The sequence below is a fragment of the Strongyloides ratti genome, scaffold srae_chrx_scaffold0000002 (assembly GCF_001040885.1).
Source record: "Strongyloides ratti genome assembly S_ratti_ED321, scaffold srae_chrx_scaffold0000002".
In the NCBI taxonomy this organism is placed as follows: domain Eukaryota; kingdom Metazoa; phylum Nematoda; class Chromadorea; order Rhabditida; family Strongyloididae; genus Strongyloides; species Strongyloides ratti.
The window spans coordinates 230305-244165 of NW_020171510.1; the positions used below are offsets into that span (position 1 = coordinate 230305).

Here is a 13861-nt window from a genome sequence, read left to right on the forward strand (position 1 = left end):
TAATTTCAATTTTGAATTAACAATGAATTTATAACATATCAAAAGATTTGAATTTTTTACAAATATTTTTATTTAAAAAAAACGTTCTTAAGATTACTTATCTCTAGGTATAATAAAAATGTTATTTCATAAAAATTTCTTTCTGTACTTATCTTTTTTCAATTTCCGTTTTGATACTAAAATTTTTATTACGATAATTTTTGATTAACATTTTCATTTGTTAAAATATAAAAATTTTACAAATGGCTATAAAATTTTATAGAATGAAAGAAACAAATGCAACTTTATTTTTAAAAATATTCATCCTGATGTATCAAAACTAAATTGATAACAAAATTTCTATATCAAAAAAGTATGGTCGTAAAAAGATATTTTAGAAAAAAAGAAACTTACAATAAATCTTGACTATAAATTGATATTATAATTTTAAATGTACAAATTTTTTTTACAATATAAAGTCATTATTGTTACATTATCTTAAATTTATTTAACACAGAAAAAAATTATTTATTTTATAAAAATATTTAAAATGTATTTAGATTATTACTATTAGAAAAAAATTGTATGTAATAATCAACAGATTTAGACAATAAATAAACCTATCATAACAAAGCTAAAAAAGTTCATTTTTTTATTTTAAATAAAATAAATTAAAAATAACATAATTTTTTAATTTTAAACTTTCTACATAAACATATATAGCAATTATTTGTAATTTTAAAATTTAATTTGACTATCTAAAAATAAAAATAAAATTTAAAGTTTAAAAATATATTTATAATTGACAAATATAAAATGATTAATACAAATAAAAAATAAATAAAATATTGTAAATCAGATGACAAAAAAATTATATTAAATTTATAAAAATACATAAATTTATGTAATAAAAAATAATTTTATTTCTAAATATATTTTTAATATAGTGAAATTGACAAGAATTTTATTCAAAAATCATCAAATTATTTTTAGAATAATTTTAAAAATTTTATAAGATTTTTAAAAAACGGAATATGTAAAAAACATGATAAGGCAAAATAAAATATATTAAAAAAAGGTTTTCTTTTTAGAAATAAGATTATAGTAATAATTTTAACAAATGAATTAATTTTATTAAATTTTAAAACGAATATTTTAAAATATTACTATTGACGGGAGAACTTTTATATTATAAGATAGAGAAAAGTTTGAAGAACAAAATACTAGAGATTCAGAAATATATTAATTTTTTGATTTACTGTATAAGCTTACAGAGTCATAGAAAAAAATTTAATTTAATTTTTATATTGTATCAAAGTAACAAATATTTTAGAAACACATTTAGAAACCTCTTATCTTTTATTAAACACTTAATGTTAACTATAAAATAAATTTTATCATTTATTATTACTCAACAAAAATAATATGTTTAACAAATTGTTAATCTATTTAATAATTTATTTCCACAATGAAAAAAACCATTTTTTATAATTAATATAAAAAAAATATAAGATAATTTAAAAATGATAATGCAATAAACTAATAATAGTTCAAAGTTTATTGCTTAAAATATTTTTTATATTTAACAAACATCTTTTTATAAAATAAAATTAATATCAACTTATTTAAAAATAATCGTAACTTTAAATACTAACCAATGCTTTGTTCCATAATATTTTTTGATAACCGTAATCTACTAAACTTTGTACTACTTTTTTTTTATAGGAATTAATAATTTTAAACAATTTTAAAAATCATATATGAAAATAAAAATAAAATTTTTTTATTGCTTTTTATTTTGGTGTGATAACTAAAAAAAAAGTAAATATAATTTTCACTTTAAATTATATAGAATATTATTATTATTTAACTCATTTTTAAAAAAAATAGAATTTACATTTTATTTTTTAAAATATAGATATTTGAATATTTATTATCAATTCTAAAAAAAACAATTTTTTTTAAAAAATGACATTTAAATTGGTTTCCTTACTCATATTCTATTTTAAAATCATTTTTATATTGAAATTAATATTTTGAAATAAGCATTAAAACTTTTATAACAATATTTATAAATAAATAAAGTTACATGAATAAAAAATTTTTTTCTTATTTTTTTTTTCTTTTAGGATAATTCATAAAAATCTAGTCATCTTTATATATACAATCATTAAATGTAAATAGATTATAACTGCAAAAATATTTTTTACCACATGATAATTTAAACATTTATTTTAATAATAAAAATTAATAATTATTAATTTATGTTCTAAAAAACCATCTTTCACTTTATTAAAACACTTACTGTTAATTTAATACTCCTACAAATGTATATTAGAATTTAAATGTAGAAATAGAAAGTTTTTATAAAATACTGTTGTTTGTATTTCTAAAATTAGTTGTAAAACAATGAAAAATTAATTACCCAATTATTAATTATACGTAAAAAAACACACGTTTTAAGTATTAAACATATTACACAAAAATTATAAATGTTTACAATTATCACAAAATTCTAAAATTATTCATATAATCATTTTCTAAGTATATATACTCTACTAGACGCTTTTTGAATATAAAATTAATAAAAATATCACTTCTAATAAAAATAATTATATTTATTTCAAATTTTAAATAAACTAACACTTATTAATAATATATAAAATTCATTTTCATATAAAAAAAAACATTATTTAAAACTATTTAGTATTATTTATTTGTTAGAAAAATTATATCTATTTTTATACACAATACTTAAATATTGAATAATTTTGATCGTTTTGTACTCCATTTTTAATAAGATGTTTTTGTTATAAATTTATTTTGGAATAATTTTATAAAATTAATTTTAAGAAGTTAATCTATTTGACCATTTATGTTTTTCTTTAAATACAATCTAATTAAATAAAAATTATTTGCATTATTTAATTAAACTATTATATTTATCATTATTTAATAAACTTATTAATATGATAGATTGAAAATTATTTATTAAACAATAGAATAAAAATTTTTTTATCATCTATAAAAAAATATTTTTCAAATTTTAATGATTATCATAAAAAATAGTAATATATACATTTTAGGAATGAAGTAATCAAAAATTTAAAAAATATCATGTTTAAATAATTTCAATATAACATTTTTATTTTTTTTCATATAGTAATATTAAATTTTAAACTTTCTTTTTTTCTTTTAAATATTAATATATAATCTATTTATTTAATCAGAAAAGTAATTTTTATTGTAAAATAATAAATTTAATTTTTTATTGTTATAACATTACTTTTATTTAATATATACAAAATAAAAACTTGTTTGTATATTTATTGATATTAAAAAAAACATTAAATTCATGGCTATCTCTTTTTATAACATAAAACTATTAGTATTTATATAATTCAAATATTTTTTTATCATGTAAAATAAAAATATAAAAAATATGTTATTGATGTCTTTTATATATTTTATTAATTTCAATAATAATTCACTTTTTTTTTTATTATATGAGTAATACTTTTGTACTTTTGTTAAAAAGCATTACGGCCGTCATTTATATATAAATAGTTATTTTTTACCTTATTTCTACATATAAATTTTTTATAAAAAAAACTATTTATTTTGTTAATAAATATTTTTTTTATACTTATATTATATTATTATGACTTCTGAAAATTCTGATAGTCATAATTTGATTAATAATTATGATTCTTTATTAAATTCTACAAATGCTTTAAATATGGTTGATAATAATGATTGTGAAATACATAAAACATTTAAACGTTTTTCAAATCATTTTACTTTACAAATTGCTAATATAGAAGATATCAAAAATTCTGATATATTATGTAAAAATTATTTTATGAATGAAAGCATTACAATAGAAGAAATGAAAAAAAATATTTTAAATGTTGAAGAAATAAATTTTGAAATTACAAAATATATTATATTTACTATTGATGATAATACAATGAATCTTTCAGAAGATGATAAAATATATTTAGCAAATAAATATGTTCCATTTATTGAGTTTGTCATCAATAAATTTCCAAATATTAATGAATTATATTTATCAAGTGATGATGATTTAAAGTCAAATGGTTCTTTTATATTTCATATTTACAAAAATTTAAAATCAAATAAAATAGAAAAAATTTCTTTATTAAAAATACAAGAAATAATGGAATATTCAATGAAGTATAATTTTTTGAATCAAAATGTTTTTAGTGGTTTTGAAAGATTAAAAAAAATAAATCTATACATACATTCATGTGATTCATTAAAAACATTATCAAATATTGATGATTTTATATATAATTTTTTAAGCTTTTTATCAAAAATTAATATTATGATTATAGATATTCAATTTGATGAAGAAGAATTTATAATTGATGTTGTTCTAAAAATTTTAAATTTTAGTAAAATTCTTAATTTAAATATTCATATGAATCATCCAATAGATTGGATTGAACATTTGAAAACAAATAATAATAAATTTAAAGAAGAATTAATACCTTTAATGATTAATACTGTAGGAATGGCTATTTTTGTTAATGAAATTAATGATTTAAAATCTATGAAAGTAATATTAAATACATTAGATAAATTAGAATATGTTAAAATTTGTATCGATAATTCAATTCCAAAAGTAATATATGACAATTGTAAATCATTGGAAGAATCAAAAATATATATAAATGAATTGTTTAACTATAAATGTAATTTAAAAAATTTAATACATGTTAAAATTTCTTTTGGACGATATCATTACTTAGAAGAAAATACATATGGTGAAAATTTAAAATATTTATATGATTATATGATGGAACGTATAATATCTATTTTACCATCAACAATAAGTGAAGTATTGTATTTAATGAGTGCAGATAATTTACCAATACAAATATTTAATAAAATTTCTTTACAATTTTCATCACTTACTACAATAACATTTATTTTATCCCATTATATTCCTGAAAATGCTCTTTTTCAATTACCTTCATTAAGAAATGTAATATTTAATGGTGAAAGAAAAGTTAATATACCATCATGGATTGAAACAGTTATGTTTTTATATTTTGATATAGATTTTTACTATCCTGATGATACATTATCAATTAACAAGAAGAATGAACATTATTTTGATTTAATGAATAGAAAGTTTAATGTTACGTTAAGATGTTTAGATGAAGATGAAATATATTATATAATATTTATGAATGATTATAGAAATCGAACAAAAATATCTCATTTAATTGATATAGGTTATTAATTAAAAATTTTTTATGATAAATTTTTTTATTTTAAATCAATAAGAAAAATTATTTGAATAAATATAATATGATTGAATATTTTATATATTAATAAGTTAAACTAGTAATATATTATGATTTTGAATTTATTTATAATAAAAATAGATTTTAAAAATAAACATTTCATATGAATTTAATTATTTTGAGTAGTATTTAAAATTTCTAAAATAATATGAACCTATATAAAAAATGATTTTTTAATTCTTAAAATAATCATATTAACATTAAAAATAGAATATACAAAATAAATTAAAAAAGTATACTTCATAAAATAAAGTAATGATTTAGTTTTTTTTTTATTATTTTTAAGTAAAAATTAAATAGATATAAAAAATTATATGAATGTTAATGTACTCAAAATATCTTTTTTATATTTTAAATTTATATTAAATAAATTCTAAATAATATGAATGTTTTTATGAAATATAATATTAATTTAATAAATATATTGTACAAAAAATTAATAATAGAAGTAATTACATTTTATAAATGAAATGTTTTTAAATTATTTAACAAAAATAATTTACTAAATTAACATTTTTTTAAATAAAAATTGATATTTAAAAAATTTTATTGTTAAATTAAATATTTATACACAATGGATCATGAATATAATATCAGGTCAAAAATATGGATAATCTAAATTGTGTTGAAAATTAAAGATACAATTAATTTTAAAACTATAATTTTTTTATTGTTTTTAAGTTTGAGAAATTTTCTTATGATAGATTTAAACTTAATAAACATATTAAAAAATATTTATACAAAATAATTATAACAATTTAAAAAATTACTATTATTTTTCTTAAAAAATATTTATTTATTATCATTTTAACTTTAATTATTTATAATTTATTTAATTTTTATATTAATAAATTTAAAAAAAAAACTACTAAAAATGAATTATTTTATCAGATAATGTTTTTAAAAATGACAAAAAATTAAAGTGTTTTTTTTTGATTTATTATATTCTACATAAATCAATTGATATATATTTATATACTTTTTTTTTAAGTAAATATTTATTCTACTGATAAAAGTTATTAAATACAAATTATCTTTATAAATTTTGTAAATTAATATAAATTATTTTATTCTTTTCTCTAAATCAGTTTTTCTTAATTATCAAAATTATAAATTAAAAAAAAAAATAAAAAAAAATTTTTTTAACATTAAGTTTTTGTAAAGGTATTTTTATTTTTGCAATAAATTAGATAATTTTATTAAAAAAAAAGAAGTTATATTTTATTAATAAATTTTAATTTAAACAGTTCTTATTGAATGATTTTATCAAAAATAAGTAATCATTTTATTTTTTTTAAAGTTCAATATAGTTACAGAGAAACTTAAATTTTCATTTTTTTGATGCATAAATCAGATGATATTTGAGTTAATTTACAATTTATTAAAAAATTATAAAATTAAAATAAAAAATTTATAAAGTTTTAAGAACACATTTATATAATAATCAAAAAAAACAAGTTTGAAAAGTTTTATATTTTTTATGAATAGCAAGATAATTTAAAACAATCATTTATAAATTTTTAAATAAACAATTATCAAAAAGAAGACACAAAAACAAAAAAAACATTTATGTGTAAAGAAAACAATAAAATGTACTCAAAGAAGGTACAGAAGAGACAAACTAAAAATATGAAAACAAAATAAACTATTAAAAGAATAACTTATAAAAAATGTTTTTAATTGTTAAAATTTTTTTAGACTATTTTAGACAAATTTATGAAAAAGAATAACTTCATTGTTTCTAATAAAATAGAAAAATTAGAAAATGAATGAATAAACATGTTTTTAGAAAATAGTCTGAAAATTATTTTAAAAAGTTATACATTAATAAGTTTCATGAAGGTTTGGTACAATATAAGTAATCATTTTTTGTCTATATAAGCAATAGATAAGATTATTTTAATTATTTTATTGTAATCTTTTGCTTATATTAATTATTTTAGTTTTAGGAATTATTATATATTGTAAAAGTCATATTGTATTACTTTAAGTGATAAGGGATATATATTAAGTGTAGATTATAATAATTTATATTCTTTTTTACCTTATTTATTAGGGCCACTTAATAAATTAATATCTTAACACTTAATATCTTAATTATCTAATATCTTATTTTATTATTGTGATTGTGTTTATTAAATAAAATTTAATATTGAATATAGACCCATAAAATATTTATTAACAAAGCAAAAATGATAAATTTTAAAATATCTACAATTTTATTGGGAAATAAGAAAAATATTACTAGTAATTAACAAGTATAAAAAGAAATATTTTATATCTTATTACCATATTTCAAAATTAAAAATTTATAAATTAAAAAAAATTTTATAATAAAGTATACATTTATATGTTAAAAGTTTTGAAAAAAGAAAAAATAATTATTTATTTAAAAATATTAAACAAATATTGTAATTTATTTTGTTTTATAAATGCTTGACAAACAACAGACTATTAGAATAATTTTATATTAACAAAGCTAATTACACAAAAGTTTAATTTTTAATTATTAAATTAATTTTTTCTTTATAAAATTAATATTTTTAATTATTTATTATAAATATCAAAAAAATTTTTTTGTTATATTATAAATATTAAACTAATTTTTTAACTACAAATTCTAAAACATTTATAAAGGAAAAATGATTTGAAAATATCAGTAACATTTTTCAATATGAGATTTTCAACTTTTATTCTTATTGCTTATATTATTATGACTAGAGTTTATTCATCTAGAAGAGTAAGTTAAAGCTATAAAAAAAATATTTATTTTTTTAGAATGCAAATTATGATGATGATAGTAGTGCACCAACCAGAGTAATTTATGTACCAGCTAATTATCACTAGATAAGTAAACAAAAAAATGAAGAACATTATAAAAATTAAAAATAAAAATAATTTTTTTTAAAACAATTTAAAAATGTATTGTTTTTCATTTAAAAAAAAAAATAAAAGTCTAAATTTATTGTGTAAATGTGGTTTTTATTGATAAATTAAAATTTTATTAAGTATAAATAGTATTTAAATTAAATAAGTTTATTGGAAGTCTTGTCAAAGATTGATAAACAATAAGAATATATGAAAAATTATGTAGTCATACTAAATTAACAAAAAAAAGTAATAATTAACAAATCTAAATAAAAATTTTTAATGTTTTTAGGTTGATAATATAATTTTGTTTTTTAATTTAAAAAAAATATATATTATTTTTAGTATGACAGAAAATTAAAATTATCTTACTATTTTTGGTGAAATTTAATAGCTATTTTATAATAATCTTGCCATTATACCTAATTTCAAATAATTAATAAGCATATGTTTGCTTTTTAAAAATTTAATTTTTTTATGTTTTCTATGATAAAATTTGTAGCATGAAAAAACTTAAAAAATTTGTTGACAATATTCTTTTTAAATAACATTTTATTGTATAAGAAATTTTTCAAAACACTTTTGTATTATAAATTTTTTTTTATTTTAACTTTGAAAGTTATATATAAAAATTACTTTACTTATAATTAGCTATAATAAAAATAAAATTATTAAAATAATATTATGTAAATTTTATAAAAATTTTGTCAAACAGTATTAATTTATTTTATCAACATTTTTTTGTATTTGTAATATCATTAAAAAATTTCTTTGTATAATTTATATATTTATAAATATAATAAAATTTTTTTTTAAATTGGTAATTTATATTAACTGTAAAATCAAGATATTTTTTACGTATCAATTTTAAAGACAAATACGGAAAGCATTAAAAAAAGTTTTACGAATGATTAATAATTTACCAAAAAATATTTATGTTCAATATTTTTAAACATTATCCATATATGATTGGTATATAAATTGTTTTTATTATATAATTTTATTTGAGTAGGTATTTTTTACTTTAAACTATATATTATTAATATGACTAAATATATTAATTGTATTATTTGTTTTTATTTTCACTAGTAACCGAAATTGTAAACAAATATAATTTCAAAATTTGTTTGTTTAATTTATATTTAGATTTTTTTTTATAAATTAAAATAGCTTTAATACGCTTTTATACTATGTATTATTATAAATCTAAGTAAATGATTTATAAGAAAAATAAAAATTTTAATGTTAATAAATTTATTTTCGGATTTCTTCTACTTGAGGTTACGAATAAAAATTTCTTTTAAATAAAATTTTTTTGAAAATTTTTTTACTTTTTCTAACATAAAAAAACACAGGAAATCAGAAAAAAAAGTTTGAAATTTTAAATAAAAATTTTTTAATACTAAAAAACAAAAAATAAATAAATTTAAAGGAAAAAAATGAATATAAAAGGCAAAAAACAATTTTTTAAAAAATAATATTCAAAAAAAAGGTAAAATGATTTGGAAATTAATATTTGATCATAAATTTTAACTGTTAAAAAATATATTTACTTTAAACGCATTTAAAATGGCTTCAATTCCTTCAATGAAAACTTTAAAAAATATTTGTTTCGACAAGAAGGCAGCTCTCAAGTTTCTCCAAGATGAGGAAATAATAAAAAAAAAATGGAATGTCCAGAATGTGGAGAACCAACAACTTTTCAAAGAGCAAAACTTCTCTTCAAATGCACTAAAAGAAGTTGTAGAAAAGCCGTAAGTGCCAAGAATGGAACATTTTTTGCCGGCCATCGCGTTTCTTTTAGTGAGATTCTTCACATGGCTTACCTATGGTTGTGGAAGACTTCAGTAATCTCAATAAAAGACCAATGTGAAGTCAGCAAAACGACTGCTTGCTCATTCTTGGGCTATTTCCGTCAACTTGTGGCGGATGCCTTGGAAACCGGAGAATGTGTTATCGGTGGAGAAGGCATCGTTATGGAAATAGATGGAACCAAGATGAGCAAACGGAAGTATAATAAAGGCACCCTGTAGATAGAGTCTGGGTTGTTGTTGGTGTGGAAAAAACGCGTTTTCGCTGTTCCTGTTAAAAAACGGGACAGTGAAACGCTTCTTGACATTATTAAGAAACACGTCGCACTTGGCTCGATTATTCACACTGATCTTTGCGAGGTTACAAAAGAATTGAGGAAATATTGAGGTTAAAAAACAATACGGTAAACAATAGTGTAAGTTTCAAGGATCCAGAAACTGGAATTCATACAAAGACCATAGAAGAAACGTGAAACGGCTTTAAATTAATGATTCCGGCACGGTCAAGAACAAAAAAGAACATGAAGAAACGTTTATGGGAATTTGCCTGACGCCGGTTAAATAAAAATAATTTATGGGCCGACTTTCTCAATGCTTTACGAGAAGTCGTTTATATTGATAAATCATTAAAAAATGTTTTAATTTATTTTTTTTTTTTATTTAATCCAATAAAATTTAAAAAAAGTCTTTTTATTTTTTATTGTATTGTAAAAATCAAAAAATTATAAATTGTTTTTTTAACGGAGAAAAAATAACTTAAAAAAAAAAAAATTTTTTTTTATCAAAAAATATAAATAAATGATAAATATATCAATCTGATAAAAAAAAATTAATTTCAACGTATTTATCAATTAAAAAAATATGCGTAACCTCAAGTAGAATTCAACCAAAAATTTTTATTTAGATTTGTTAATTATTACTTTTTTTGTTAATTTAGTATGACTACATAATTTTTCATATATTCTTATTGTTTATCAATCTTTGACAAGACTTCCAATAAACTTATTTAATTTAAATACTATTTATACTTAATAAAATTTTAATTTATCAATAAAAACCACATTTACACAATAAATTTAGACTTTTATTTTTTTTTTTAAATGAAAAACAATACATTTTTAAATTGTTTTAAAAAAAATTATTTTTATTTTTAATTTTTATAATGTTCTTCATTTTTTTGTTTACTTATCTAGTGATAATTAGCTGGTACATAAATTACTCTGGTTGGTGCACTACTATCATCATCATAATTTGCATTCTAAAAAAATAAATATTTTTTTTATAGCTTTAACTTACTCTTCTAGATGAATAAACTCTAGTCATAATAATATAAGCAATAAGAATAAAAGTTGAAAATCTCATATTGAAAAATGTTACTGATATTTTCAAATCATTTTTCCTTTATAAATGTTTTAGAATTTGTAGTTAAAAAATTAGTTTAATATTTATAATATAACAAAAAAAATTTTTTTGATATTTATAATAAATAATTAAAAATATTAATTTTATAAAGAAAAAATTAATTTAATAATTAAAAATTAAACTTTTGTGTAATTAGCTTTGTTAATATAAAATTATTCTAATAGTCTGTTGTTTGTCAAGCATTTATAAAACAAAATAAATTACAATATTTGTTTAATATTTTTAAATAAATAATTATTTTTTCTTTTTTCAAAACTTTTAACATATAAATGTATACTTTATTATAAAATTTTTTTTAATTTATAAATTTTTAATTTTGAAATATGGTAATAAGATATAAAATATTTTTTTTTATACTTGTTAATTACTAGTAATATTTTTCTTATTTCCCAATAAAATTGTAGATATTTTAAAATTTATCATTTTTGCTTTGTTAATAAATATTTTATGGGTCTATATTCAATATTAAATTTTATTTAATAAACACAATCACAATAATAAGATAAGATATTAGATAATTAAGATATTAAGTGTTAAGATATTAATTTATTAAGTGGCCCTAATAAATAAGGTAAAAAAGAATATAAATTATTATAACCTACACTTAATATATATCCTTTATCACTTAGAGTAATACAATATGACTTTTACAATATATAATAATTCCTTAAACTAAAACAATTAATATAAGCAAAAGATTACAATAAAATGATTAAAATAATCTTATCTATTGCTTTTATATAGACAAAAAATGATTACTTAGATTGTACCAAACCTTCATGAAACTTATTAATGTATAACTTTTTAAAATAATTTTCAGACTATTTTCTAAAAACATGTTTATTCATTCATTTTCTAATTTTTCTATTTTATTAGAAACAATGAAGTTATTCTTTTTCAAAAATTTGTCTAAAATAGTCTAAAAAAATTTTAACAATTAAAAACATTTTTTATAAGTTATTCTTTTAATAGTTTATTTTGTTTTCATATTTTTAGTTTGTCTCTTCTGTACCTTCTTTGAGTACATTTTATTGTTTTCTTTACACATAAATGTTTTTTTGTTTTTGTGTCTTCTTTTTGAAAATTGTTTATTTAAAAATTTATAAATGATTGTTTCAAATTATCTTGCTATTCATAAAAAATATAAAACTTTTCAAACTTGTTTTTTTTTATTATTATATAAATGGGATTTGTTTTAGACTTGGTCCCTCCTCAAAAATTTTTTTAAATAAACATTTTTTCAAAATTTTTTTACTTTTTCTAACATAAAAAAATAAAATTTTTTTTACACTAAAAAACAAAAAAAAATACGGAAAAAATGAAAAAAAAGAGGAAAAATAATAAAAAAAAAACCCAAAAAAATAAACATCAAAAAAAGTAAAATGATTTGGAAATTGATATTTGATCATAAATTTAAATTGTTAACAAATTTTAACACACTTATTTACTCAAAAATGCTTCTAAAATGGCTTTAATACCACCAATGGACTCTCTAAACAACATTTTCTTCGACGAAGAGGCAGCACTCAAATTTCTCCAAGACGAGAAAATAATTAGAAAGGAAATAGAATGTTCTGCATGCGGAAGCTCAACTACTTTTCGAAGAGCGAAACTTCTCTTCAGATGCACGAAAAAAAGTTGCAGAAAAAGCATAAGTGCCAAGAACGAAACGTTTTTCGCTGGCCAGTGCCTTTCGCTTGGCGAGATTCTTCACATGGCTTACCTATGGTTGTGGAAGAATCCAGTAAACTCCATAAAAGGTCAGTGTAAAATCAGTAGTGCGATTGTTTGCGCATTCTTGGTCTATTTCCGTCAACTTGTGACGGATGCCTTAGAAAACGAAGAATGTGTTATCGGTGGAGAAGGCATCGTTGTGAAAATAGATGAAACCAAAATGGGAAAACGGAAATACAATAAAAACGCCTTGTATATAGAGTCTGGGTTGTAGGCGGTGTGGAAAAAACGGCAGAAAGACGCGTTTTTGCTGTTCCTGTTGAAAAACGAGACAGTGAAACGCTTCTTGAAGTCATTAAGAAGCACGTCAAACCTGGCTCTATCATTCACACCGATTTTTGGCAAGGTTACGAAAGAATTGAGGATATTTTGAGATTCAAGCACTATACGGTAAACCATGGTGTTAATTTTAAAGATCCGGAAACTGGCGTCCACACGAACACTATAGAAGGAACGTGGAATGGCTTCAAACTACTAATTCCGGCATGAGCGAGAACAAAGAAGGACATGAAGGAGCGTCTGTGGAAATTTGCCTGGCGCCGGGCAAATAAAAATAATTTATTTGCTGGCTTTCTCGATGCTTTACGAGAAGTCGCTCATATAAAAAAATAATCCATTAATTTTTTAATATTTTTGCTAATTTATTATTTTTTTTTCTTTAATTTAATGAAATTTAAAAAAATTTTCTTTTACCATTATTTTGTCGTTTAA

The 13861-nt window shown here is 17.8% G+C and overlaps 3 protein-coding genes across 3 annotated transcripts; all 3 read left to right on the top strand.

Moving 5' to 3' along the window:
• Positions 1-3640: 3640 nt before the first annotated feature.
• SRAE_X000104700 (Hypothetical protein) lies at positions 3641-5251 on the top strand (the record flags this gene model as incomplete). Its single annotated transcript, XM_024649140.1, has 1 exon — positions 3641-5251. One exon carries the CDS (start codon positions 3641-3643, stop codon positions 5249-5251), a length of 1611 nt encoding a protein of 536 aa, XP_024498507.1.
• A 4599-nt stretch (positions 5252-9850) lies between these two features.
• Positions 9851-10216, top strand: SRAE_X000104800 (Hypothetical protein; the record flags this gene model as incomplete). Its single annotated transcript, XM_024649251.1, has 1 exon — positions 9851-10216. The coding sequence occupies one exon, from the start codon at positions 9851-9853 to the stop codon at positions 10214-10216; it is 366 nt and encodes a 121-aa protein (XP_024498508.1).
• Positions 10217-12881: 2665 nt separating this feature from the next.
• On the top strand, positions 12882-13639 carry SRAE_X000104900 (Transposase, ISXO2-like domain-containing protein; the record flags this gene model as incomplete). Its single annotated transcript, XM_024649362.1, has 2 exons — positions 12882-13176; positions 13365-13639. The coding sequence occupies 2 exons, from the start codon at positions 12882-12884 to the stop codon at positions 13637-13639; spliced, it is 570 nt and encodes a 189-aa protein (XP_024498509.1).
• Between the last annotated feature and the right edge of the window lie 222 nt (positions 13640-13861).